This window comes from Camelina sativa, chromosome 18, assembly GCF_030686135.1.
Source record: "Camelina sativa cultivar CO46 ecotype springtype chromosome 18, ASM3068613v1".
Lineage (NCBI taxonomy): Eukaryota > Viridiplantae > Streptophyta > Magnoliopsida > Brassicales > Brassicaceae > Camelina > Camelina sativa.
The window spans coordinates 13,755,308-13,780,913 of record NC_141897.1 but is presented as its reverse complement, the minus strand read 5'-3'; the positions used below and the strand labels follow the sequence as shown (position 1 = coordinate 13,780,913).

Genomic DNA, 25,606 nt, shown 5'->3' with positions numbered 1-25,606 from the left:
GGAGATCAAGTTTTTCTGAATGTTGGGGACATGAAGAACGTTAGTGAGTAACAAGTGACGTTGGAGAGAGGGAAGAGAAGCAGAACCCGTGTGAAGGATGGGAAGACCAGCTCCGTTGCCAACAAGAACTTCTTCACCGCCTGTGTAAGGTTGGTGAAGTGAGAGGTTGGCTAAGTCGGACGTAATATGATGCGTGACACCAGAGTCCATGATCCAAGGGGCAATAGTGTAACGCCCGCGATCCTGAATAGGATCGTAGGCCATGGCTTGGTCCGGGATGGTAGGGTGATCTCGGACAAGTCGGGGAAGAGCTACTTGTTAGCTCGGTCAAGGGGGAAAAACGAGTCAAGTATGGGACAAGGATTGGTCAGCTCCGGACAGCTCCGGACAGCTTGTGGCCAGCTGCGGTCAGCTCGGCCAGCTAGTGCCAGCTCGACCAGCTGCCAGGGAGCTCGACCCAGCTCGACCCAGATCGACCAGCTGGACGACAGTGGATAGTTCACTGGCCGGCTGAGAGCTCGGGACCGAAAGGGCACGGCCTAATGGCCATGGCCGAACGGGTACGGCGAGCGTACATGAGCGAACATGAGTGAATGAACGGATTCGTCCGAAGGGTGCCTTTTGGGGCCAAAACCGCAGCCCAGGACCCTATATAAAGGGGGTGCTCCTCTCATTCCAAAGACACCATCGGATACAGAAAAATACACCAAACACTCGAGAGTACAAGTAAAGATCAGGAAGAAGGATCCGAGAGATAAAGAGTTCGGCGAGAAGGGTAATAAGGGTCGGAGGTACGGTACAGTACCGTCCATATAGGCTCTGGGTATTGGGGTAGTGCACCAAACATAAGCATAAGTAATGCTTCGGATGGTCCGGTTGGTCGGAGGAAAGGGGGTGCGGCTCGGAAGTGGATCGGGAACCGCCAGGTTCGCCGTGAAACAACCAAACTGATGCGCATGCTACCTCCCTACCGATCAGCATACCATCCGGGGTGTCTGAGTACGGACGGATCGGGCGGAGAAAAGTAAACGCGGCTCGGCAGTTGGACAGGGATCGGTACATATCCCCAGTACACCGTCCGAACTGATGCGCGGGATAACTCTCTACCGGCCGACCTCTGTACTGGACGGTTATTAGTACCTAGCGTGCATTGCATGACATGTACGGCGGAAAAGGGAATGTTATTGATGCCTACTTTGTTTCAGGAAAGGAGGGTGATCGCGGGAAAGGAAGTGCTTAGGCGCGGGACTCATGGCCGGGAAGATGAGTGGTGGTGTGAAGGGTAGATAGGATCGATTATACAGCTTGTACTAGCTTATTATGAAAACTCATAAGTTGTATCGAATCCTTTGATTACTTAATGAATATCGAATGTTTACTTACTCTAAGTATTATATCATAAGGATTATGTATGAATCACAGAATGTGCAAACGAACATTGTTTAAAGGAATGGGCCCTAAAATATGACTAAGTAGTGTAATGGGACGGGAGAACCTCTTCGGCCATAGATGGTCGGGGATGTTGTCTTTCAAGTAGTCTGAGCCATGTTTGCATGAGGAGTGGGCAGAAGTGGTCGCTGAAGTTGTGGGGACTGGAACTGTGGGCAACGCCTAGCAGAGTGGCCTTGGGTGCCGCTGATCTGACATTTACCCAGGTAAGGCCGAGATCCACGATGTTGACCACCGTTTTGTTGGTTGGACCAATCTTGGTTGTGCTGATGTTGTCGTGGATGGGAGGACTTGGAGCGTTGATTGTTGTGGACATAGTTCGCAGTGATGGGGGCAGAGACCACATTAGCTGATGTGAGAAGGGTGGCTTCACGGTTGAGGAGTTTTTCATGAAGTTCTGGAATCGATGGCGCCACATCACGTCCTTCAGTTTGATCAATGACTGTTTTGTAGTCTTCAAGAAGACCTTTGAGGATGTAACGGATCTGGTCCTCATGATCCTCAGGTTTGCCCAGAAGAGCCAGTTGATCAAACCACATCGTGAGTCCTTGGACATACTCGTCAATGGTACAAGTGCCCTTTTTCCATTCACTAAGTTAATGTTTATTTTGCAGAATGTGGCCGCGACTAGGTTTGGCGTAGGTTGTTCGCAGTGTGGTCCACACGTCAGCAGAGGTGGAGGCACGAGAGAGGAGTGGTTGAACAGCAAGGGAGATGGCACCAAGAAGAGCGCTGTAGATGAGCTTATCTTGGCGTGTCCACACAGCATAGGCAGGATTAGCCGTTGTAGATCCAGCCGTTGTGATCATTGGATCTGGTTTGGTGGCCTCAACATCAAGAAAGGTACCAAGGTCGTAGCCATCAAGGAGGGCATTAACTTGGCGACTCCACATGAGGTAGTTGGTGGAGGTAAGTTTGGTGACATTAGTCATGTTAATATGAAGAAGAGAGGAAGTGGTGAGAGGGACCGCATCAGTGGATGTGGTGACCTGAGGATCAGTCGTGCCATTAGTAGCCATGGTGAGAAGCGAAAAATAAGAAAAAGAAAGAAGAGATTTTTAGGTTTAGGAGCGTAGCTCTAATACCATATAGGTGTAGAGAATGTGATGATTCTTATTACAGCCATAGCAAGAGTATTTATACAAGGGAATGAGCTAGGAGGACTAGGGTATACACATTATTACAAATATACACTTTACATATTTGGGAGATATGATTGGATACGATATATGCTTCTAACTCACTCAACTAGCATCAAAGTACTATTAACTTGGACATTGATCCTAGTCTAGCAAATTTAAACAAGTTAACAAGGCTGAACTCATCATAGATCCTTAATGCAAATATGAAACAGTCCTACATGAAACATACTAACATCCTAATATGCAATGCAAACTACATGAACACTCTTTTTTTGTAAAGATTTTTGCAAAAAAATTTAAATTTTTAGGTTTTTCTATGCCATAGATGAAATGCAAGTACAAACATGATTATGCTAAAATTATGAAATAAGAAAACAAAACACAACATCAAATGTCATCTCAAACCCTCCCCCAAACTTAAATTACACAGTCCCTTGTGTAAGAGAAATTTAAAAGAGGATTTAAGAATCAAGAAACAACACAAAACAAGAAATGCAATGGTAGATACAAAGATAGAGTTGGATTATTACTTGGGATAGGCTGAGGGTGGGATTCATTTGTTGTATCTTCATGCTACCTAACTAACCAAAACACTAAAGAAAACAAGATCAAAATAACAAGAAACTTAAACTAATATGTACAATGATACCTTTGGGACTTCCTCCCAAATGAGCTTGTTTAAAGTCTCTAAGCTTGACTTTGCATACTTCTTATGGTTTGAAAGGGTCATAGAGAGGTGATGAAGTCCCCTCTGTTCTTAAATATTGCATTGCTCCTCTTATTCCTAGGTCAATGTTAAAAGAGTTGTGTATGCTAATAATACTTAGACCTTCCCTTGATTTCATTGGAGAGGAACTTTTGACTGTACCATGGAGCTTCTTGATTTGCCCACTTATATCCTCATCCTTAGTTGTTAACTCTCTCATTGAATCATATAGAATGTTGATAGTTTGAAGCTCAGATAAACCATCAGAGGAAGGATTTCTTGGCTCCTGTTGTTGGTGAGGCTTTGGGATGAAGTCTGGGCATTTAGGGTGACTTGGTACCACTCGCTCGAGTGACCAAAGGTTCTCGGTCGAGTGGTAGGTCGAGCAGTAGGTCGAGTTCTCTGTTTCCACCCCATTCATATCCTCAAAGATTTTGGACTCAGTTTCATGACCTTTCTCTTCAATCTTGAAGGTCTGTCCAGCAATAGTTGGCTTCTTCTGGTCAAGCTCTTTAACTTGTGGCTTAGCCTTCATTTCAGCATCTTCTAATAAAGGTTCATGACTCAAGACCATCATTGCTTGTCCTGGAAATGACAAAGGTGGCTGATAGGGAGGAGGAATGAACCGAACCGGCTTGTTAGCATTTTGAGCAATGACTCGATTAGGCACTCGACCATATGCTCGACCGTGTGCATAGTCGAGTGTATGGTCGAGTGTATGGTCGAGTGGTTTCTCAAACTCAGTTCTCTTCTCATTCTGCACCTCTAGTTGGAGAAAATCCTCCCCATCTTGGTTGTCACTGTCCTCAGTAAGCTTTGAAGGTAGTTCTTTGAGAGAGATAGTTTGGGCAGTGGCAAACTCCTTTAGATTGGTAATTGCTGTCCCATGGAGTTGTCCGGAAGAAGAAGATCCACTCTTGCTCTCTAGGTGAAGCATTCTGCAAGTTAAAGCTTCAATCTTGATATTAAGGGCACCATATGTGGAATCTATCTTGTTTTTCATCTTTGTGAGCTTCTTATTTGTTTCTATATCTCCATTAGCTTGGCCTTGTAGGAGTTGCTGAAGCATACTCTTCATCTCATGAGCTTGAGCAGAAGCTTGTTGGGGTTGTTGTGCAGGATAGACTGGAACCATAAACTGCTCATCTTCACAAACATCTGCTTGTTTTTACTGGGTTAGAAAGAGCTTATCTAGCTTCTCAAGCTTCTCATTTAAGCCTTGTAGTTCCTTTCTATGCCCTTCCTTAGAATCAACACTTCCCCTTAAGCTTATACCATGTTCCTCACTATAATTTCCATTGGACTGAGCCAGGTTCTCTACTAAGTCCCAACCTTCATTTACATCTCTTTTCATGAAGCTTCCATTGGAGGCTGTGTCTAGGAGCATCCTAATCTTGGGAAGAACACCTCTATACAAAGTACACAACAAATATTCATTGTTGAATCCATGATGTGGGCATTGTCTCTGGTAGCCTTTGAAGCGCTCTCATGCTTCACTGAAAGATTCACCATTCTTTTGGAGAAATCCTGAAATATCATTCCTCAAATGTGCAGTCCTTGAACTAGTGAAGTATTTTGCAAGGAATACCTTCTTACAATCAATCCAAGAGGTAATTTTTCCAGAATGTAGAGTCTTCTCCCACTGATGGGCTTTATCTCCTAGAAAAAAAGGAAACAACCTCAGCTTCAAGGCATCCTCACTGACTCCATTTATATTGGTGAGGCTACAGAGCCTATCAAACTCATCAAGATGTGCAAGGGGGTCTTCAGTGGGAAGGCCATGAAATCTGTTGCTCTGAACCATTGAGATCAGACTGTGAATGTTGTGTTGTGGACAGGAGGAGGCACTATCCCAAATCTCTGAGTATGTGTAGTGGGAGCATCACTATCACCAATATTCCTTCTCCTTCGAGGTTCAATCTGATCTTGTTGTAGTTCCATTTCCACCTCTTCTTCTGTTTTTTTTAGACTCTGAACAGGTGCTCGACCAGGTTCTCGAACAAGTACTCGACCATTTGCTTTGAGGTGCTCGGTCGAGTGCCTGGTCGAGTGGTACCTGAGAATCAAAAGAGAACACCAAAACAACAAAGAGGTGAGTAATAGAATAAAAAGTAACATAGCTTAATCTTGAAACAATGAAATCTCAACTGGAACATATAAACACCCTAATGGCAACGACGCCAATTGAAACAAGAACTTTTTCAATTGATAACCTATGAATGAATGGATGATGCAATCAAACAAACAGACATAAGTATGGATGATCAGAATGTAATGCAAGGTGTTTCAATGCCCTTATGATGTTGTAGCATAAAGGATGTCAATCCATAAAGAGTGTGATATGTAATCAGTCAAGATGTGATCAATGCATTCAAGTTAAGCCAAATATGATTATGATTTGTTTCTAACAACCTAATGACAGAAATGAGATGCAAAAGATTAAAGCAACTTAAGACAGTACTAATGCAGAAATTAAGCTACTCAACAAGTGCGATAAATTATGCTAAGCAAGATAAAACTACTAACAAATGCAATTGAAGCAAACTAGAATGAAACAGAAGATAAACAAGGAAATAAACTGGCGCTCGAGTATGCACTCGGTCGAGTGCATGGTCGAGTGGGGGGGGTCGAGTGGTTCAGAACAGAAGAACAAAAGCAATTCCAAACAACTTAAAACAGAACAGAATGCAACGAAACAAGACTAGATGCAATAACAAACAATCAAATAACAAAGTAGGCTCCTAGAGATGGATTCATGGGCTGGTGTTCAAGTTGTGGCTATCTAAACTAGTTAACAAATCTCAATCAAAAGTGAGCTATCTCTAGACAATGATCTTCTAATACTTGTTAATCCATTATCATGACAATAACAATCAAGCTTAGATACTCCTAGACCTAGTTCTCACTAGCTAAGATATATAAAAGCAGACATTAAGATTCAGATCATCAATGTCAAAAATCACCTTAAACATCCAATCTCTCAGGTTAAGAATGATAATCTCTAGTATTAACTTTATCGAACAACTTAAACATTGGTATGATGCTAAGAAGCTTAAGATCTATCCTTACCCTCTCAGATATAAGAACAGCATAGAGCATATCTAATCTTGAAGATATATATTATCAAACAAGCTTAACTAATCTAAACAACCACAGCCCTAAACCAGCCTAATCCATCTCCAGAATCCTAGTTCACTAATAAGATCTAAAAATCATCATGAAGAACACAAACCCATAAATTGCTAAAACAGACATGATCAGATAGATAAGAGAGAGATGAACAATTTAATACAAAGAAGTGAAAGCAAATACTCAATAGATTCAAAGTTATGAAGATTACAAATCTATGAAAATCCTAGAAAAGATAAGAGATGATGCAATAAAGTAAAAGCAGCTAAAAATGGCAAAAACTAGGTTATGAGGTGTTTCCAGGGTCTGACTTTTCAGCCACAAGTGCCAGTACACATATATATAGTAAAGAGAGAGAATCCCTAGTTAGCTAGAGGACAAAACAGAGAGTCGGCTGCAATTTCTCGACCATGTGCTCGGTCGAGTGCATGGTCGAGTGGTTGGTCCGTCACGTAACTCGAGTCTTCGATCTGAGATGATATCTGTTCAGTAAAATCGGGATAACTCTTGAACTACACCTCCGATTGACTTGAAACCACCGGCATTAGAAATTTAACTCCATGTCCTACAACTCTCATGAAGGGTACTCAAGCTGAATCGCAAAGTAAGATCTTCATTAGGATCGATCTTTGAGGAGCCCGTTATGAATCCGACCATGTACTCGACCGTGTGCCTGCTCGAGTGGTATGGTCGAGTGCCTTCTTTTCCCTTTCTGATACGTCCAATCCTCTTGTTTAGCTCCAGAAATAACACCAAGTCCTTCTTTAACCTTTTAGAGCTCCATAACACCTAATAATACTCCAAATGCACAAATGTCTGCAATGCATGCTTCTAAACATCCTAAGTGCATATTTGGACAGAAATGGTTATAAAACCTAATGAATCACTTCTATATGATGCAAAACATGAACCAAACAAGGCCTTAAATATGGTAAAATATAGTGACATCAGCCATTAAAAAGCGAGGCCACGTATTTGTCTTTTACATAACCGTTCAAAGTTTTTGGAGGGAAAAACTCCCGCTAATATAATCTATTTAACGATAGAAAATTATATTACGACAAAGTAATATAAATATTGGCAGACTTATTTGATAGAGTTTTAGAATTTAGTAGATTAAATTAGCAGACAAAGATTAGTGACAGTAGACATTAAAAACGTTGGCAGATTTATGGTGGGCGGTAGATATATTGGATAGATATATCGTAATGATAATAGAATTATGATTTTTGATAGAGATATTACTACAATGGTGACAGATTTAATAGGCTTATGTCGAGTAGCAGTTTTGTTTGACAAATTTATATAATTATTATGGCAGACATATACACTGAGATAGATTTATATGACAGATATAGTTTTACGCGATGGTAGATCTTTCCAGACGGGTAAATATAATTAAAAGCGATCGATTTATGAGTTAATGTAGTGGTAGACATATTTCTTATTGAAATAACAAAAGTTAGGTAGAGTTATACATTTAGGCGTGATAGAGTTAATGTGTTTGACAAATTTATATATATATAGACCTGATAGAGTTATTTAATTTGTGATATATTTATACTATTGATGTTTTAGGTAAAACAAAGCATTTTACAAAATATGCTGCGTTTTTACTCTTTTTTTTTTTGTCAAAACACTTGCATTTCATTACTCAAGAGAGTTAAAGTTCATACAAGCATTACTTAATATACAAGATAAGATGGCATTCCCTAATGCCAAAACAAGAAGAAGATAAAGCAAAGATAGGATTAATCGGTAATAGGTTCTTGAGAGCTTTGAGCCAATTTCTTGAAGAAACTTGGTACCTGTGAGATCAAGATTGTCGACAAGCTCTTCAATAGTCAGATCAATAGAAGAGGAAATAGCCATAGTCATTAGACGAGTTGGTGTTAAGGAAGTGGTCAAAGCTAAGCTTCTCGCGGGATTAAGAAGTTCTACACGAAGTAGAGGCTTGACACTAGGTCGAGCAGGGGTTAGAGTGTTCTGAGGTTTGAAAATAAGCGCTAGAGTTGCCGCAGGATGTAGGTTGACACTGTTCAGGCCTAAGTCGTAGACAAAGCACGGGGGTTCAAACAACAAAGCCAAACAGGAAACTACCACCATGATTCTCGGGGAATTAAAGCAAAGCCAAAGCAACAATGATGAATTACTTCTCAAATGGATACCATAGCGTCCATAATCTTGATCACAAAATTGGCTATAATTTGGCTTCAGCACATGGAAGAAAGGATCGTATCTGGACTTACATGGATTTGAAGTTGGAGCATCAATTGAGTGGGAGACGACCCTGTGGGTTATAGATGGAACAAGACTAGGCTCGGTGATCCCGGGGTATGAAGGCAAGGGACTGGGGAGGTGAAGGTAACCATCGTTCCATGGAACCGAGGTCATAATGCCGTCCTTCCTCAATCCCTCGGTGTGGCTAGAAACTAGACGCGAAAATCCCAGATGCCATAAGCTTTGATATGCAGAGTTCATCGATGACTTGCTTCGATCCAAGATTTGCAAACAAAGAAAATAGCTGACCCAAACCGTGGAAGTGGGTTTAGAAAAAGTTTAGAGGCTTTGGACCTGGATTTAGAGGATGTAGGCTTTGCTATTGGTGAGCATAGTGGGCCGAAGCAAATGAGGCCCATTAGAAGGGAACCTAATTTCCCAAGCGGAAGCCAAGGAACTTGCAGAGATTTTTGCGCCGCAAGGGGGATCTCTGGTGAATGACAGATCGGCGGGAGCAGCCGGTGGTCGTGGCTTGATTCGGGGTTTGAGACTAGGTCCACTGGGGAAAACCCTAGTGTCACAACCTCTAGCCAAAATAAGAGCTGAGTGTGATGTCTGTCCGAACTTGACGGAGAGGTTTGAAGCATCTCCAGTGCGTGAATGGTGGGCGGAAGCAGAAGGTGGCCATGAGTTGAATCAATTTTAGAAACTAGGTCCACTGGGAAAAATCCTGGTTTCATAAGTAAACGCCAAAGTGATGGAAAGTTGGAGCGGCTCCCTAAGATTTGTAGAGATTTTTTCCGGATAAAGAGCATCTCCGGTGAGCGCGAGTCCAGTGAGAGTAGGCAAAGGTCTGGTTTTGGTTTGGAGGCAGAGGACAAAGGAGTATGAAAAGGGTTAACCAAAATGAAGAAATGGGGAAAAAAATTGCTAAGAAGAACACTCATAAAATTAGATCAAAAGCAAGTAGTAGTTGAGACCATGAGGTCCCGACGCCGGCAAGGTGGTTTCTCGAAAATCGTGAATGGGAGGCTTTTTTTTTGTTTTTTTAAGAGAAATTACACTCTGCTGCGTTTTTACTTAATATTAGGTTTATATATGATTTTAATTGATGATAACAATTTAAGATAAGGTAGTGCAGTGGTTATAGGTAGTTTAAAAGTGTTTCAAATATATGGTTTGAAGCTAGTAGTTGGCAATTTTTTTTTTTAAAACTTAATTGAAAAGGGTAAATTCAAAATTTGCTCAGGTCACCTTCTTCCCAAAAACCCTAGCGGCCGCTACACATTTCATGCATTTTGTTCATCAGATTTTTTCGTTTCTCTTTTTTTCTTTCCGTCACTTTCTCACATTTCTTGTCCAAAAAAGCTTAAATACATCTTTCATTATGAGTTTTTAGCCAAAATTGTAGTAATAGGAGTTTTTTTCCCTGATTTTTTAACGATTTGGACTAAGTCACGGCGGCTAACCTCCGCCTCCTCGCCGCGTTAATGGTCGTCGTCGCCGAATTAGTTGCTAATCTCCGAATCATAAGAATATAACCTGATGTTGCAAAGAATCCATTGATAGTTTGTAGCAACGAATCATGTTTTTATTCATGTGTTATCCAAGACAATTTGTATTATGCAAATTGAGACATGTGAACAATTAAAATAATTCGAAAATCTCCCAAAACCAGTTCAAACCTTAACATTAAAATTGGCATTTTAATCGAATCTATCATCAGAAAAATATAAATATTACAAAAGATCAAAAAAAACCAACAAACCAAACTATAGATTTGTTCCTAGATTGATTGATTCATCCTTTGATCAATGGAGAACTTCTCTTCTTCTGTTAATTTTATTCTGCCGATCTCAGATCCATCCAAGAGATGCATCAAATTCTTCCGGTTCTAGAATGAAGCTCTTCAAATCTTCTCCAAAAATCATCAACTCTAGGAAGCTCCACCACCGATTACATGCATATTTGGTGTGATTCTTCTCTTTAATTTGCTCTTATAATATGAGCAAAATAATTTGTTTATATTGTCGATTTTAATCCTTTTATTTTTTAACTAATGGCATGAAGTATATAACACAAAAAGTAAAAGGTTTATTTTTAACTATAATGGCATGATTGTAAATAACAGTTTGACCTAAAGCTTTAACGTCTTTTTCCAAATTATATATGTTGTTTGAGTAAAAGTTTGGTTGCAAGTGTTGTTTGAGTAAACAAACAACTTATAAGTGTTGTTTGAGTACTTTTCTCTATTTTTAATGAACTAACAAAATGGTAATGCTTAATAACACATAAAATAGACTCTCAAATATCATATCATCTATTTTTATTGTCACAATAGCATTTTGTTAGTGTAGTTGCAAACTTTCAACTTTCATGTAGTTTTTCAATTTTACTTTCAAACATGTAATACATTATAAAACACATACCTAAAAATATTTTACTTATGTTTTGTTCATATTTTGCATATGTTTTTGCTTAATTTTTTGTTAATATATATTCAACACTTCAAAAAACCAAAAAATGTCTAATTTGTTGCCATATATAAACAATCACACCTAAAATTTATATTTATAAAAAATTTAATGTAAACTATACTCAATGTATCAAACGATCAAATAATTTATATATATATATATATGATTTTATCATAGTTACAAAATAATATAAAAATATAAATATTAAAAATACATATCATCTACGTATTGTATGGGTAACCATCTAGTATATATATATTATAAGTTTTCTTAAGAACAAAACCATTTTTTTTTACCGTAAGCCTATATGAATCTACGCACGGCACTGAGGAGCTCCAACTGATGTTCCAATATGATGATCTCCTTATGTGGTGACTTGGAAGCTCCTATCACCACATAGATTATATTATCGAACAAATAATAGTTTAAAACGTGTGCATGAGAACATACCATAGAACTTGTGGTACATATCAGCTTTGAAGGTGTAACTGCCAAACAAGGCTGGCGGCTTATAATCATTCTTGCTAAAGACGAAGCCAATATATGTCATTCCCATATGTGAGAAGCCCTCTTTGCCATGGAAAAACAGCAATATCTTTGTTCCCTCTTATGTTTCTGATCACTATAGTTTCCACCGGGTGATTAAATCGCTGAAGGAACTCCGCCATCTCGTTCTGGAGAATCGAGAAGTAGGTCGTGTAATTCACTAAAGCAGAGAAGGAAGGTATTATGAAGTAGAGTGTTCCTGTGAATGGATACACACAGAAACACTCGGGATTCGGCTCCTTGCCTTGTTTGCATGGTGAACAGTTGATATGAGGGATTTGAAATGAAGAAAGTTCTTTGATTATAGTTGAAGCTGCAAACAATATTGACAGCAGTTCAATAATCTTGAAGAAGTTTCTATGTTGACTTAAGCTTGATGATAGCTTGAGTCACAAGCTTAACCTAATCCTACCAAGTTGTGGTTTCTAAAGGGATTAGGATTATAAGAAATATTTAGGAGTTTTTTAATCATATGTGTTGCATGATATGATTAGGATTTGTCTAAGTTTCTCTATACAAGGAGATCTCAATGTGTTGCATAAGTTATGAGTTTTGAAAGATTGTGAGAGCTTTAGTTTTGAGTATGTTTCTAAAGCAACAGAAGAGTAAGTCTTTTATGAATACAATCCATTGATCTAAGTGCTTAAATTCAATATGAATAGTCACGAACAATTAGAGTATATTGAATATTCCACAGAAGGTTTACAGAAATATAGAATTTGAATATGAATCATATAGGACTATTTGAATGGATAAATAATGATTAGATTTTTGTTTCAAAAAATGAATAATTGTCAAAGCTGCATAAAATTAGATTGAATTGATTCCAAGCATACACGTATGACTTGTGTATCCATTGATATTGGCACTTGTGAAATTATTAAAAGTTACTTGAGTCTCTGGCATAAACGAATGTATGGGTTTAGACTCGAAACCTCTTAGTAATTCATGAAAAAAAAAAAAAAAAAAAACCACTTGAGTCTTGTTACGGGAACTGATTGTTTATTGGCATATAATATTATCGGATTTGGCTTAAATTGTTGGTTTTGGTTGGTTAAGTTAGTGTCTGTTTTGTTTGTTTGTTTTTTTTTTTTAGTATCCGCTGTGCAATTTGATAAATGGGTTTAGTATATTAACATAAGAGAAAATATAATTTACTCATTAATTTCTTTTTAATATTTAAATTGTATATAAGTCGTTAGTCACCAAAAGTGACCTTTTCATATTACATATACACAATGGAAAAATAAAATTTTATTTAATTGATCATGATTAGAGGACTTCTGTAAAATGATATTTAAGTTTGACTGATCAATTATTTGGTTATTTATATTTTTGGACGAGGAAGACGCGACGGTAGATTTGAATCTATCTGATGGGAACTGAAGAAAGAGTCGGTCTGACGGTTTTGACCTTTCTGACTTACCTTTTTAGACAATAACTATTAACTAACGCTTAACACTCTAAATGCCCATTGGTGATACTCATCTTAATGTCTTAAACTTTTAATAAGAATAAAAAAATATTAATTAAGTTTTGATCCTTAATCCAATGTTTCTATTTTATCTCCTTCCATTGGTCATCCTTAAACATGGGTGTCTTAAAAACTTTTTATTATAATTGTGTTTTAAATGTTGGTATAATGTTATAAATGTTGGTATATAATGTATACAATATTAAGAAAATAAAACTAGAAATTGTAGGTATAGTATAATACATTTAATTAAAAAATATACATTATTAAAACTTTAAAACATATATTACAATGATAAAAAAACAAAAACAAACTAAAAACTGGATACAATAAAAAAAAACAAAAACATAGAATGATAGAAACATATAAAAGCATTATCACATAACTTAATTAACATCGGTTTAATCTTGAGTTGTGGCAAATTTTTGCCAGATATGTTCAACCAAATCAGCTTTCAACCGTCGATGTATCACTGTATCACGAACTTGATTCCAAGCGGTCATCACATTGTTCAGATCGGTAATCTTTTCGGTAGAATATGCTAAATCGACATGTGAAGTCCCGCTTCCTTCTCCTCGATAGAATATTGCTATGTTGTACAGACTGTATCCATCTCGTTCATCTTCTACAATCATATTGTGCAATATGATACATGCTCTCATGATCTTTCCTATTTTTGCCTTATCCAAAAAAAGTGCTGGATTTTTAACAATTGCAAATCGAGCTTGCAAGACTCCGAAAGTACGTTCAACATCTTTTCGGCAAGATTCTTGACATTGAGCAAATAATGATGCTTTCGGATCTTGTGGAAGTGAAATTGATTGGATGAATGTTGCCCATCTCGGATATATACCATCAGTGAGGTAGTAAGCTATATTGTAATGTCGACCATTGACAAAGTAATCTACTCTCGGAGCTCGACCTTCTATTATGTCATCAAAAACTGGTGAACGGTCAAGAACATTGATATCATTTAAAGTACCTGGAAGTCCAAAAAATTCATGCCAAATCAGAGATCTTGGGAAGCCACAACCTCTAAAACGATTGTAGGTTTTCCAGATCCACGAGAATACTGTCCTTTCCAAGCTGGTGGGCAATTCTAACATTCCTAATGCATACAATCAATGCTTCCTATCATTCCGGAAAATCCACGTGCCTCTCCTTGATTGAGTAATCGTTGGAGATCCTCTGACGTAGGTCTTCTTAGGTACGTATCCTGAAACAAATATATAATTCCCTCCACAAAAATTTCCAAGCATAGCATTGTGGTGCTACCTGCGAGGCGGAGGTATTCATCCACCGCATCAGCTGCACAACCATATGCCAAAATACGAATGGCTGCTGTACACTTTTGTAATGCAGAGAGACTCAACCTTCCTGTAGCATCTCTTCTTTGTTGGAAATATGGTACTTCATTGGATAATGCATCAACAATACGTATGAACAATGACTTGTTCATTCGGAAACGACGACGGAAACTAGCGTGAGAGTAAGTAGCCTTTTCGCGGAAATAATCATTCCATAAAAGAGTGTGACCTTCCTCGCGTCCTCTTTCAATAAAAGCTCTTGGCTGCCTTGAACTAGTTGTCTCTTGATCATTGCCATAATCATCTAGGCAATTTTGAAATAGTCTATCAAAATTTTCATCAAAAATTTCATCATACTCATCATCTAAATCTGGAGATGACATGTCGTTGGAATATAAAATTCCTAGGATTTTATGGTGAGAAAAATAATTGGGAGCTAGCAAGAGAGATTTGGGAGAAAATATGTAAAACTTAAAAGAAAGAAGTAGCAACGGGTTGTCTTGTTTTTACAAAATAGAGAAGCAGATCATCAACACTATATATACACGGTGATTCAACTCAAGTTGGGAAAGAAAAACACAAATTAGCCACGGGTTGTCTTGTTCACGGGTTACAAAAAAACAAACCATGAAACAGGGTTTAGAAAAAAACAAGCATACTGGAGTGTTGTCTTGTGCCAACTGCTCACAAACACTGGTTGTCTTGTATGGGTTGTCTTGTTGTCTTGTGCCGACTGCTCCCAATCACGGGTTGTCTTGTGCAGAGTCTTTATTGTCTTGTGCCGACTACTCCCAATCACGGGTTTGCTGCATAACATAACATAAACAATCAGACCACACACATGTTTTGTTTCACAAAAAAAAGGAAGAAACAAACCTAGCATAACAAATCATAAAGCTGAGATTCTTGTTCCATTGCTAATAAAACATAAAACGACCAAATAGTGGTCGCATAGTAGTTCTCCAATTGGTGAAAAGGCTCTTATCGAAGTACATTTAGAGAAAGACAATATTGTTTACAATTATCAGTTGGAGCTCGTTGTTGACTATTATGAATGTGTCACGTAACATTAAAAGCAATAGGATTTGAGTAATAAAAACACCTCATAGACAAGACACAAACAAGAAGAAACATGAAACATAAGATTTGACTAATAGAAACGACTCATAAACAAGACACAAACAAGAAGATTGATTTCAGGACTAGTAAACGGCTCCTAAAGAAGACAATAATTAAGACACAAACCTGAAACAGACTATTACGAATAAGTAGTAACCAAATTATCCTAACATCTCATCTACTAGCTTCTTTCTCAGGTTGAGATCAGGTTCAGATAGATCAGTTCTGCCGACGAGAGTCTCTAGAAGTCACTACTTTGATATTCTTTCTCTCGCAGCTATTTCTTTCTCTCTGATCTCCCACGCCTGCTGTAACTTTGGCAAGGAATCACCTTGAGTAGCTTCACCACGAGCAGTCTTCTTTGTTTTGCTTTTGGATGCCTTGACACCTGGAGGGCGTTCTTCAGTTTCTTCCTCAACACGAGATGTTGTATTTGAGCTTGAGGAGTATGTGCCACTCACATCAAGCTTAGTTCTTTTGGAGTTTTCATATCCTCTATAAGCATTAGAAGTACACCACTTCTGCTCGTGGCGTAGCTCCCTCCAAGCATGCTCTAGGTTGAACTTCACTTTCTGATCATTGAAGTACAACTCGTTTGCCATTTGGAGAACATCATCTTCAGACTGGCCACTACTTCTCCGACTCGAAGCTTGGTTGTAGCATCCTACAAACTTGTTGACAGTCTCATTGATTTTTTTCCATCTTTGCTTACATTGACTGGCTCCTCTCTTTGGTTTACCCGCTACTGCTTCACTTGCTCCATAATAGAATGCTATTCGATCCCAAAAAGAACCTAGCTTTTGCCCATTGCTCACGACTGGATCTTTGCTGGTGTTTAACCAACCACTGATCAAGACAACATCTTCTTGCGGAGTCCATCTGTGTCTAGCTTCTTTTGTGTTATCATCTAGGTCTTGGACATCACTAAATTGTGAACTGAACTGAGGGATAGGTGATGAGCTTATTTGAATAGGAGGAGAAAAAGAAGGAAGAGATTCTGGATTATTCATGTCTTGTTGGCTATTCAAGAGATTGGTAAAGTTTATAGGAAAACTATAAGAATTGCTAGAACCCATAGCCTAAACTATATGAAAAATGGAGAAAAGAAGAATTGGTTTGGTGGATAGAGAACAACAAGCGGCATATATATAGTTCAAGCGTTTAAGTGTTTCTAGTGTTTGGTTGTTGTGTTTATGGTAAAGTGGTTAGGTAAGGTTTAAGTGCTTGTTGTTTTTAAGTGTGACATAACACACAACTACCTAGCATTGAGTTTAAGCACTTACTCGACAATAAGTGCTTAATTATTACAACTACCAAGCAATTAGTGTTTAAAGTGTGACAAAACAAGCTATCAATGTCAACAACCAAACAAGACTTAAACAAAGACTTACAAGGTAACCAAAACAAGAGGCGAATCAAGACTGCTTTAACTAAGTTTTGTACAATGTAACCGCAATGTTATGAGGCCAACAACTAAAACCAAAACGTCCACAAAACACAATGTAAGACTTTCTGTTTCTTGTTTATAGTTTTGACAATTTAATTCCCTAAATTTTGTTCTAGCAAGAAATATAATTCAACCAACAACTAAACAAACAGCTTTAATGTTTAAGAATCGTAAGAAGAGAAGCAAAGCTGAAGCTGAAGTAGATACAAGTCTGAGGAATAACAAACCTTCGACTAAGAAAGCCATGACAGTGGCTTCAGTCCCAATGCTTCAAAACTTGACATTCGTAGCCTCCAATTCTCCAACTGCAAGTCATTTTATATCTCTCGCGAACCATCTAAAAACAAACCCGATAAACCTCTCAAAAACAATTCAAACATAGAAGCTCTGAAAATTACAAAATTAAATACATAATTTGAGTGAGACTCACCAAAAGCTTTTGGTGCTATAGACGTCGCCACAACCATTGGAGCTCATTACTTCTGCTTTACAATCCCAATTTTCAATTTTATCCCTCACAAATCAAAAGTTTAATACCCAAAATTAGCTCCTCAAAACAGATTCACTCAAAACAGATTCTACTCAAAACAATTTGAAACAAACAGATTCACTCAAAAACCAGACGTATGTGGACTTGTAGAAAACAAAGATTATTCAGCAATTACTTTGATTGTGTCAACCAAATCAGCTTCTTACCTAACAGAGAAGAACTAAGCGGAATCGGACATCAAAAGAAGACGATGAGGAGACATCAATTTTGTCTGGAAATCGATAAGATCTTCGATTGGGTTGTGAATCAATCGATTGGGTTGTGAATCAATTTTGTCTGGAAATCGATTTTTGCTTTCCACTCTTCGTTTGTGTCGAGAGAGAGAGAGAGAGAGAGAGAGAGAGGCAAATGCAGAAAAAAAGAAAAGAAAAAAAAACAAACACAAACAATAGAGTTTTGACACGTTGAGGGTCTCTGAGTATCTATTTTCATCTGTGCAGAGACACAGTTCAAAGAAATAAAAGGATTAAAACTTTATTTTTTTTTCATTTTATTAATAAAGAAACTAAACAGATCCCATCGATTATACCGATGGGAATGCTCTAAGAGGGTGAAAGAGCAAGACTAAGACTAAGGTGTTGATTGGTTTTCCTACTTGGTAGTAGTTGCTAACAATTGATATTAATCATATAAACCATTTTTAATTGCTTTCAACCGTTCTTAACCGCTTAGAACCACTGAAATCCAAAAGTTGCTAACGCTTACGGCTGAATTTTTTTTTTTTTAACTTAAAACAAATCAATGATAATGAAAGATTTGTTTATATATCTTCTACGTAACCATTTTACTCATTAAAGATGGAAGAAAATGAAGTATGAATATGATCGAGGAGATTAGGAAATAAACAATTACAAAAAAATAAGATTCCAGTTAACACTAACCCGATGTAAATTTAATGGCACATCGCATATAAGTTCAAAAAAATCTAAATAAATATAATATTTCATCAGAAATTAAAAAAAAAAAAGATTATTTGTAAAAAATATTAAAACAAATCACCAGTGACTCTTCTCAGTTCTCGCTTGATCATTCCTACCGATGCAACTGCAACCCCACAGAACTGCAGTACAAAAATCGTTATGTGAGAGTCAAGAAAACAAAAAATTTGTCTCTTCCAAACATCAAGTACATTGGTCTTTTATTAATAATTTACCTTGACCTTGTGATTTAATGTGAGGAACTTATTATTTGTAAACTCAAACCAACATATAATTTTGTTTTAATTGTAAAATCTGAACTCTAATCAGCTTATTTGTAAATCCAAACTGACACAGAATTGTGTTCTAATTTTAAAAATCTAAACCAAGCCAATATTTAACTTTTATTAATTATAAGTATACAGAATTTTCCTTAATCGGTTTTGATTATTAATTTAATTTTGATTCATTTTTTATAAAATATTAGATATAATATTATGATTGGTCTTATCTCGTATGCTTGTGGTTATTATCAAGAGACTGGCTCGACCTCTCTTTGTGAGACTCGGATGAAAGTGGCACATATGCAATGAAGGATTAATTCGTGTATAGTCCAGAATTCTTACCACAAGTAAGAGCCGTGATTCATACTTTTATGTTTGAATTTTTATACAATTTGACTTGGTAATTTGACTTCATTCATACTTTTATTCATACTTCAATGTAGAAGAAGTGGACTTTGAGGAATTATTGAGTGTCCATCAGCTGGAAGCTTTTGATCGATGGTAACAACACGCTCGTTATGTTTATAAGCTTTCCGAAAAGGAAAGAAACTGACCCACATGGCCACATCATGATCGATGAACTCGCTTTTGGTCTGTCTTTTTACTAAATGTAAATAAAGCTTTCTATAAGTCATTGAAATTTTCCTAAAACAAATGTACGATCGGAGTAGGTTGTAGTTCTGCTAGCATCTCCTTAATTATATTGGTTTAGTTTGACTGAGAAATTATGTTTTCATATATCTGTTCTGTAATTGCCTACTTGCTGAAACAGAGGAATTTTTGTTTTAAATGTGTTTAGTTCTTGCTGAATGATTTCAAATATTTATTTCCAAGATATTCAAAAGTATGCTCTATACTCGCTCTAAGAAGAATAACTTTAGATGAGTGAGTTTCATACGCTAAATTAATGTACTGATGATAAGTTGAATCATAGAAATCTTAAATCAAATTTTGAGAATTATTTGTGGCAGAGAGCGGACACATATTTGCTGGGTAATTTTTTCAGATAACCTGGGTAATTTTTTCAATTTTCCTAATTGTTATTGAGAAAAAAAAACATATTTGCTCTCTCAAATTTTTGTATTTAGTTATGTTGACCTGGTTCAAAAATCATCATAGGTCCTCTATTCTAGAGACTTCAAAAGCTGATCTTGGTTTTCATAAAATTAGAATTATTTTGTTCCTTTTGCGTTTGTTGGTAGTAGATTATTAATTTTTTTTTTCTGCAAAGGGTAATTTATTCAGAATAAAATTTTTTTTCTGCAAAGGGTAATTTATTCAGAATAAAATCGTTCAAGATACAAAGGTTCTCTCAACCATACCGGAAGATTACAAGAATCTGAATAAAAATCTAATAAGTTATTACAACCCAATTTAGGTAATAAATGGGCAATCTCATTATTTGGGTAGTAGATTATTAATTATTAACAGTCTAGGCAATGTAGTTGGAGAGAAAACAAGAAATTATTGTTATATTGTTATTATATATATATATATATATTAAAATGTATCATCAATTATATTATCATTAGAGATATTTTGATCTATACTATTATGATGATATTCAAACTATTTGCAGCATATGTAATTATGATATAAACTTTTTACATAAACAACGATTTCAAATCACAATTCTTTGAGCAACACTAGTACACTACATAAATGTCTTGTGATATACCTACATATATATTAGAAACAAAAAGTTAAAAAAAAAATCTAATTCAGTTGCAATATTATGTCGTTGATAAAAAAACATTGTTCACCTTATTTATTTGAACTTTCAAGAATATAAAAATTATTTTCAAACCCTCAAAAATTCATGGGCAGCCACAAGGGAATAACATAATACACAAACAAATTAACAAAAGAAAAGTTAAAATGTAAGTTATGCAATAATCAATATTTTACCTTGGCTTTGTCAATACACAATCAACCTCAACATCTGAATTGCTAGTAAATCACTTTAGCATTGTCAACCTCAACAAAAAAATACCAAAATAAATGTAATATATAATTATAAAAATTCAAAAACACCAACAACAATATTTATGAAAATATAATAAAACTGAATATGATTATAATGAAAACTTAAAAGTCAAATATTAAATAAGTCACTAAATAGTTATTCAAAAATTAAAAAAGAATTGTAAATTTAAACAAAAGAATTATTCATATTGGGAAATTAAAGCTAATGAATTAAGGAATTATTAGTGTATGAAAATTAATGTATATTTATATAGAGGTTGATACAATATGCAACAATATATAGTTCAGCAAATCTACAAATATATATAATAAGAAATTATAAGTAAAAACAATATATTTTTATTTATTGTTTATGTGATTTACTTTTTATTTCTTTAGTGAATTACTCGCTATAATTTAAAACCGCAAATGCTTACGAGAATAAAATTTTGAAATTTAATGATTTAGAGAGATTCAGGAGGGGTATAACTTATTAAGCTCTAAACCCAATACATCATTTTAAAAACATGAGGACATTATAATATAAGATCTACGATCTAAAGCATATGTTTTGTAAATTATCACATTACTTGATTAACTTTTTGGTGAAAAGTCAAATGCATAAAGTAATAAATATTTCAATATGAAATTTATTAATTTATTTTATAATAATTTTAGTATTTTTAATAAACTTTAATTATAAACCAAATTATAAATAAGTCACTAAGTTATTCAAAAATTAAAAAAGAATTGTAAATTTAAACAAAAGAATTATTCATACTGGGAAATTAAAGCTAATGAATTAAAGAATTATTAGTGTGTGAAAAATAATGTATATTTATATAGAGGTTGATACAATATGCAACAATATATAGTTCAGCAAATCTACAAATATATATAATAAGAAATTATAAGTAAAAAAATTATATATTTTTATTTATTGTTTATGTGATTTACTTTTCATTTCTTTAGTGAACCACTCGCTATAATTTAGAACCGCAAATGCTTATGAGAATAAATTTTTGAAATTTAATGATTTTGAGAGATTCAGAGGGGTATAACTTATTAAGCTCTAAACCCAATACATTGTTTTAAAACATGAGAACATTATAATATAAGATCTATGTACAAGATGATACAGGGAAACATCAACTAAATGAGATAATATTTCTTTGGTGTTTTTTATTCAATAATATATTTTTATTAATGCTCTATTTTAAAATTCTTAAATATACATATTTTATTTTATGTTGTATAAGTATAATGTTGTGATGTTTGAAAAATATATTTAGTCAAGTAGTTACAGCACAATCTCTACGACCAACTTCATTGGAGTTCGATTCTACTAAGTCACATTATCCTATATTCCTATGTAGTAGAGATTAACTATGGATTGGATTCAAGATTATGCTGCAATTTTTGATATTCAATTTTCGAACGTTTACGTTGTTCTAGCGATAAGTCTTTTAAATAATTTGTTTGAAAATTTGTAACTAGATAAAAAAAATATATTAAATTTAAAATAAATTTAAAAAAATTCTAAAATATTCTCGCAGCGTAGCGGGTATTTATCTAGTAATTTTTTAGTTTTGAGATATATAAGTATTTTAATTTACAAAAATACAATTTACATAGTTTTGGTCATATATTAGAGAATTGTACATGCAATCGATATTTAACAAACTATTTTCACTATATGTGATTATGATTTTAAAAAAAAAAAAAAAAAAAACTTACATAAACAACGATTTTAAAATCTTAGTTCTTTGAACAACATTACATAACTGTCTAGGCTAGATCCAAATATATTCTAGAACAAAAAATTGTAAAATTTTCCAAAATTCAGTAAAGATACCCAGCCTCAACCAAAAAAATATATATATACCCAGCCTCAACAACAACAAAAAAACACTATTCAACAATTTTTTTTTTTTTGTAAATATAAAATTAAAAACCTTTAGATAATCATCTACCAAACGAAAAGCCCATCTCGTTTATGAAAAACTGAAGTAAGAGAGAAATTATAATCTTTCACTTTCTGTTAATTACAAACCCCCTCCCGTCCTCCTCCTCTCTCACTTTTACTCTTCTTCCGACCTTCACCTTGTAACATAGCTTTTAGCTATGTCCAATTCTTCCTCTTCGACCCTTTTCTGTATTCCTTCTATCTTCAACATCTCTTCCTCTAAACCTCACCGCTCCAATTTTTACTTCCCTTCACGACCCATTAATCTCCCACTCTCTCTCAAATCCAAAACTCTCCGTAACTCATCTCCTGTTGTTACTTTTGTTTCCCAAACTTCGGATTCTGCTGAGGAAGAAGAAGGTGAGGATGGGAGCATCGGAGGCGACGGTGGCGAATTCCCGGAGCCACCGGAAGAGGCTAAATTGTTCGTCGGAAACTTGCCGTACGATGTTGATAGCCAAGCTTTGGCTATGCTCTTTGAGCAAGCTGGTACTGTTGAGATTTCAGAGGTAAATTTCTAATTTGTGTGTTTTTTTGACATTGAATCCAAATGGTGTGGGCATTGTTACTTCTTGTTTTATAGTGTGATTGGCCTTAAAGGAATGATTTTGTCTCATGGGTCTGCTTTGAAATCTGGTTTTATAGATTGATTTGTTTTAAAGGAATGATTTTTGTTTCATGGGTCTGTTTTGAATTGCAGGTTATATACAATAGGGACACTGATCAAAGTCGTGGATTTGGGTTTGTGACAATGAGTACAGTTGAAGAAGCAGAGAAAGCTGTTGCGAAGTTCAATCGCTATGTAAGCCAATTTAATCATCATTGTCTATAAAGTTAGATGTTGATTGTTGAGGTTGATTTGTACAACAACTGCAGGAAGTGAATGGGAGGCTTTTGACAGTAAACATAGCAGCTCCTAAAGGATCAAGACCGGAACGACAACCTCGTGTATATGATGATGCTGCGTTTAGGATCTATGTTGGGAATCTGCCATGGGATGTGGATAATGGTCGTTTAGAACAAGTGTTTAGCGAGCACGGGAAAGTGGTTGATGCTCGAGTGGTGTACGATAGAGAGACGGGTCGTTCGCGTGGGTTTGGCTTTGTTACAATGTCTAACGAGACTGAACTTAATGATGCCATTGCTGCTCTTGATGGACAGGTAAAAAAGGAAACACTCTCTCCATGAGTTTATTTGGTTTATCTTCTTGTGGCCTGTGGCTTTCTGTTATCTAATTGTTCCTTTTGTGTTTGCAGAATTTGGAAGGCAGAGCAATTAAAGTGAACGTGGCTGCGGAACGACCAAGGCGTGCATTTTGAAAGTTCAGTGAGTCTTAATATTGTGAGATATGATTGTAAATGTTCTCACTTGCAACTCCGATGTAGCTATGCGAAATCAAACTTGAGTTCAAGCTTTTGTAAACATATTTTCTTTATTACCCATCAAAACATATTACAAAACATTACACAACCTCTATATGTATGTACACTAAGATGTGGGATATAGAGTTTTGTTTCTTGGTTAGAATCCTCCTAACTGTTCGTCACGGCTAGTGAGGGGCACATACCTGACTGAAGTTTCTGTATGTGCCTTGATGGAACCATCTTCTTTCTTGTCAATTACCTTGAGCTCTTGAAAATAAGTTCCTAGTGGAATCACCATTCTCCCACCGGGTTTTAGCTGATCCAAAAGTGGCTGCGGGATTTCTGATGCCGCTGCTCCTACGTGTATTGCATCATACGGTGCAAACTCTTGCCAACCTTTTCTTCCATCTGCCATAAGATAAGAATGAGTCAAAAGATAAGTTTGCTCATAAGGGAAGGTTCTAGTCCTCAGTATGTATCCATGAGGGTGAAACACGCAATGTTTTGAACTTGGTAAGCAAACACCTACCACCCACATGAAGGGAGAGAGATCCTTTCTTAAGCAAAGAAGCAGCGACACTCTTTTCTATATTCTTAATAGACGTATCAACCAATTCAGGGATATGATCCACGCCAACAACGCGTCCCTCAGCTCCAACCATCAGAGCAAAACAGCCAGTCAAGTACCCAGTTCCTTCAAACATATAGCTGATTGTTAACCCAACTCCTCCACAAAACTCAAAACAGCTTAGACTATTACATAACATTAAGTATAAAGGTAACCTGAACCAACATCCAAAGCACGCATCCCGGGCTGAAGCTTATCTTCCAAGAGTTGCAAGCAAGTGGCATGCATATGCGGAGCAGAAATGGTAGCATTATAACCTATAGGCACAGGAGTATCAACATAAGCTGAAGAACCAGCTGGTAAAAAGAGACCTCTATCCAAATCTTCCATAACTTGAGCTACTCTTTTCGATGATATCACACCGTACCGCTTCAAATTTTCCACCATTGATTTCTTGCCACTCGAGCCAGCTCCACTCTGAAACTGCTATCACCCCCACAAATTAAATTCGTCTATAAGCACACCAGTCACAAATTGAACCAAATCCTTAAGAAGTAACCACAGTGAGGATAAAGTGTTGGGAATAAGACTGAAACATACCTCCATGTGGAAGAAGGAAGTGAGGAGACGACGGGAGAAGCAAGAGAGATTGAGATTTAGAAACTGAGATGATGAACCGTAGCGGTACAGTCTACGTGGCGTATGACAGAGATGACCATATGCTCTTAATGTTATTGTTGGGCATATTAAAAGCTGAGCTCTCATTCTTTTTTGTTTTGTTTTAGATTCTAGTTTCTTCTCTCATGTTCTGTTTACTCTGTTCGTTGTGTTCATACACCAGTTGGATTCATATGTCGCCACGTAGCCTCATGACGTGATCTACTCTCTTTTCAGGTAACGATATAAATGGGCTTTTATAGGCCCAATAAGCTGAAATTTTGATGTGGCTTTCCGGCTGCTACTATAACAAAAATTT

At 36.2% G+C, this 25,606-nt stretch overlaps 3 protein-coding genes, 1 long non-coding RNA gene and 1 other non-coding gene across 6 annotated transcripts; 2 read left to right on the top strand and 3 right to left on the bottom strand.

Moving 5' to 3' along the window:
* Positions 1-4,739: 4,739 nt before the first annotated feature.
* Positions 4,740-4,845, top strand: LOC147922888 (small nucleolar RNA R71). Its single transcript, XR_015589864.1, has one exon. It is a non-coding gene; the product is annotated as a small nucleolar RNA R71 (small nucleolar RNA).
* Positions 4,846-13,544: 8,699 nt separating this feature from the next.
* LOC104763322 (uncharacterized) lies at positions 13,545-14,833 on the bottom strand. The gene is given in 2 exon segments (XM_087497826.1): positions 13,545-14,125; positions 14,209-14,833. Coding segments are annotated over 2 exon segments (1,206 nt in total).
* Positions 14,834-15,120: 287 nt separating this feature from the next.
* On the bottom strand, positions 15,121-17,582 carry LOC147922887 (uncharacterized). Its single transcript, XR_015588117.1, has 3 exons — positions 17,447-17,582; positions 17,244-17,353; positions 15,121-15,256 (listed from the first exon to the last, which is right to left on the bottom strand). It is a non-coding gene; the product is annotated as an uncharacterized LOC147922887 (long non-coding RNA).
* Positions 17,583-22,645: 5,063 nt separating this feature from the next.
* LOC104761014 (RNA-binding protein CP31B, chloroplastic) lies at positions 22,646-24,222 on the top strand. The gene is made up of 4 exons (XM_010484032.3): positions 22,646-23,207; positions 23,399-23,500; positions 23,575-23,859; positions 23,955-24,222. Exons 1-4 carry the CDS (start codon positions 22,857-22,859, stop codon positions 24,015-24,017), a joined length of 801 nt encoding a protein of 266 aa, XP_010482334.1. The 5' UTR covers positions 22,646-22,856; the 3' UTR covers positions 24,018-24,222.
* LOC104761015 (protein-L-isoaspartate O-methyltransferase 2) lies at positions 24,112-25,515 on the bottom strand. 2 transcript variants are annotated; one of them, XM_010484033.3, is made up of 4 exons: positions 25,231-25,515; positions 24,846-25,113; positions 24,592-24,756; positions 24,112-24,470 (listed from the first exon to the last, which is right to left on the bottom strand). In XM_010484033.3, the coding sequence occupies exons 1-4, from the start codon at positions 25,393-25,395 to the stop codon at positions 24,220-24,222; spliced, it is 849 nt and encodes a 282-aa protein (XP_010482335.2). In that variant the 5' UTR covers positions 25,396-25,515; the 3' UTR covers positions 24,112-24,219. The 2 variants fall into 2 exon arrangements, with proteins under 2 accessions (XP_010482335.2, XP_087353591.1); XM_087497465.1 differs by having other exon boundaries at positions 24,846-25,116; positions 25,231-25,466.
* Between the last annotated feature and the right edge of the window lie 91 nt (positions 25,516-25,606).

Bases quoted from the DNA above. Each gene is read 5' to 3' on its own strand.
- LOC104761014 (XM_010484032.3), top strand. From the start codon at position 22,857: ATGTCCAATTCTTCCTCTTCGACCCTTTTCTGTATTCCTTCTATCTTC. The intron at 23,501-23,574 runs GTAAGCCAATTT...CAACAACTGCAG, and splicing joins TTGCGAAGTTCAATCGCTAT to GAAGTGAATGGGAGGCTTTT. The intron at 23,860-23,954 runs GTAAAAAAGGAA...TTGTGTTTGCAG, and splicing joins TTGCTGCTCTTGATGGACAG to AATTTGGAAGGCAGAGCAAT.
- LOC104761015 (XM_087497465.1), bottom strand. From the start codon at position 25,395: ATGAGAGCTCAGCTTTTAATATGCCCAACAATAACATTAAGAGCATAT. The intron at 24,757-24,845 runs GTTACCTTTATA...ATATGTTTGAAG, and splicing joins TGCTTTGGATGTTGGTTCAG to GAACTGGGTACTTGACTGGC. The intron at 24,471-24,591 runs GTAGGTGTTTGC...ATCTTATGGCAG, and splicing joins TCTCTCCCTTCATGTGGGTG to ATGGAAGAAAAGGTTGGCAA.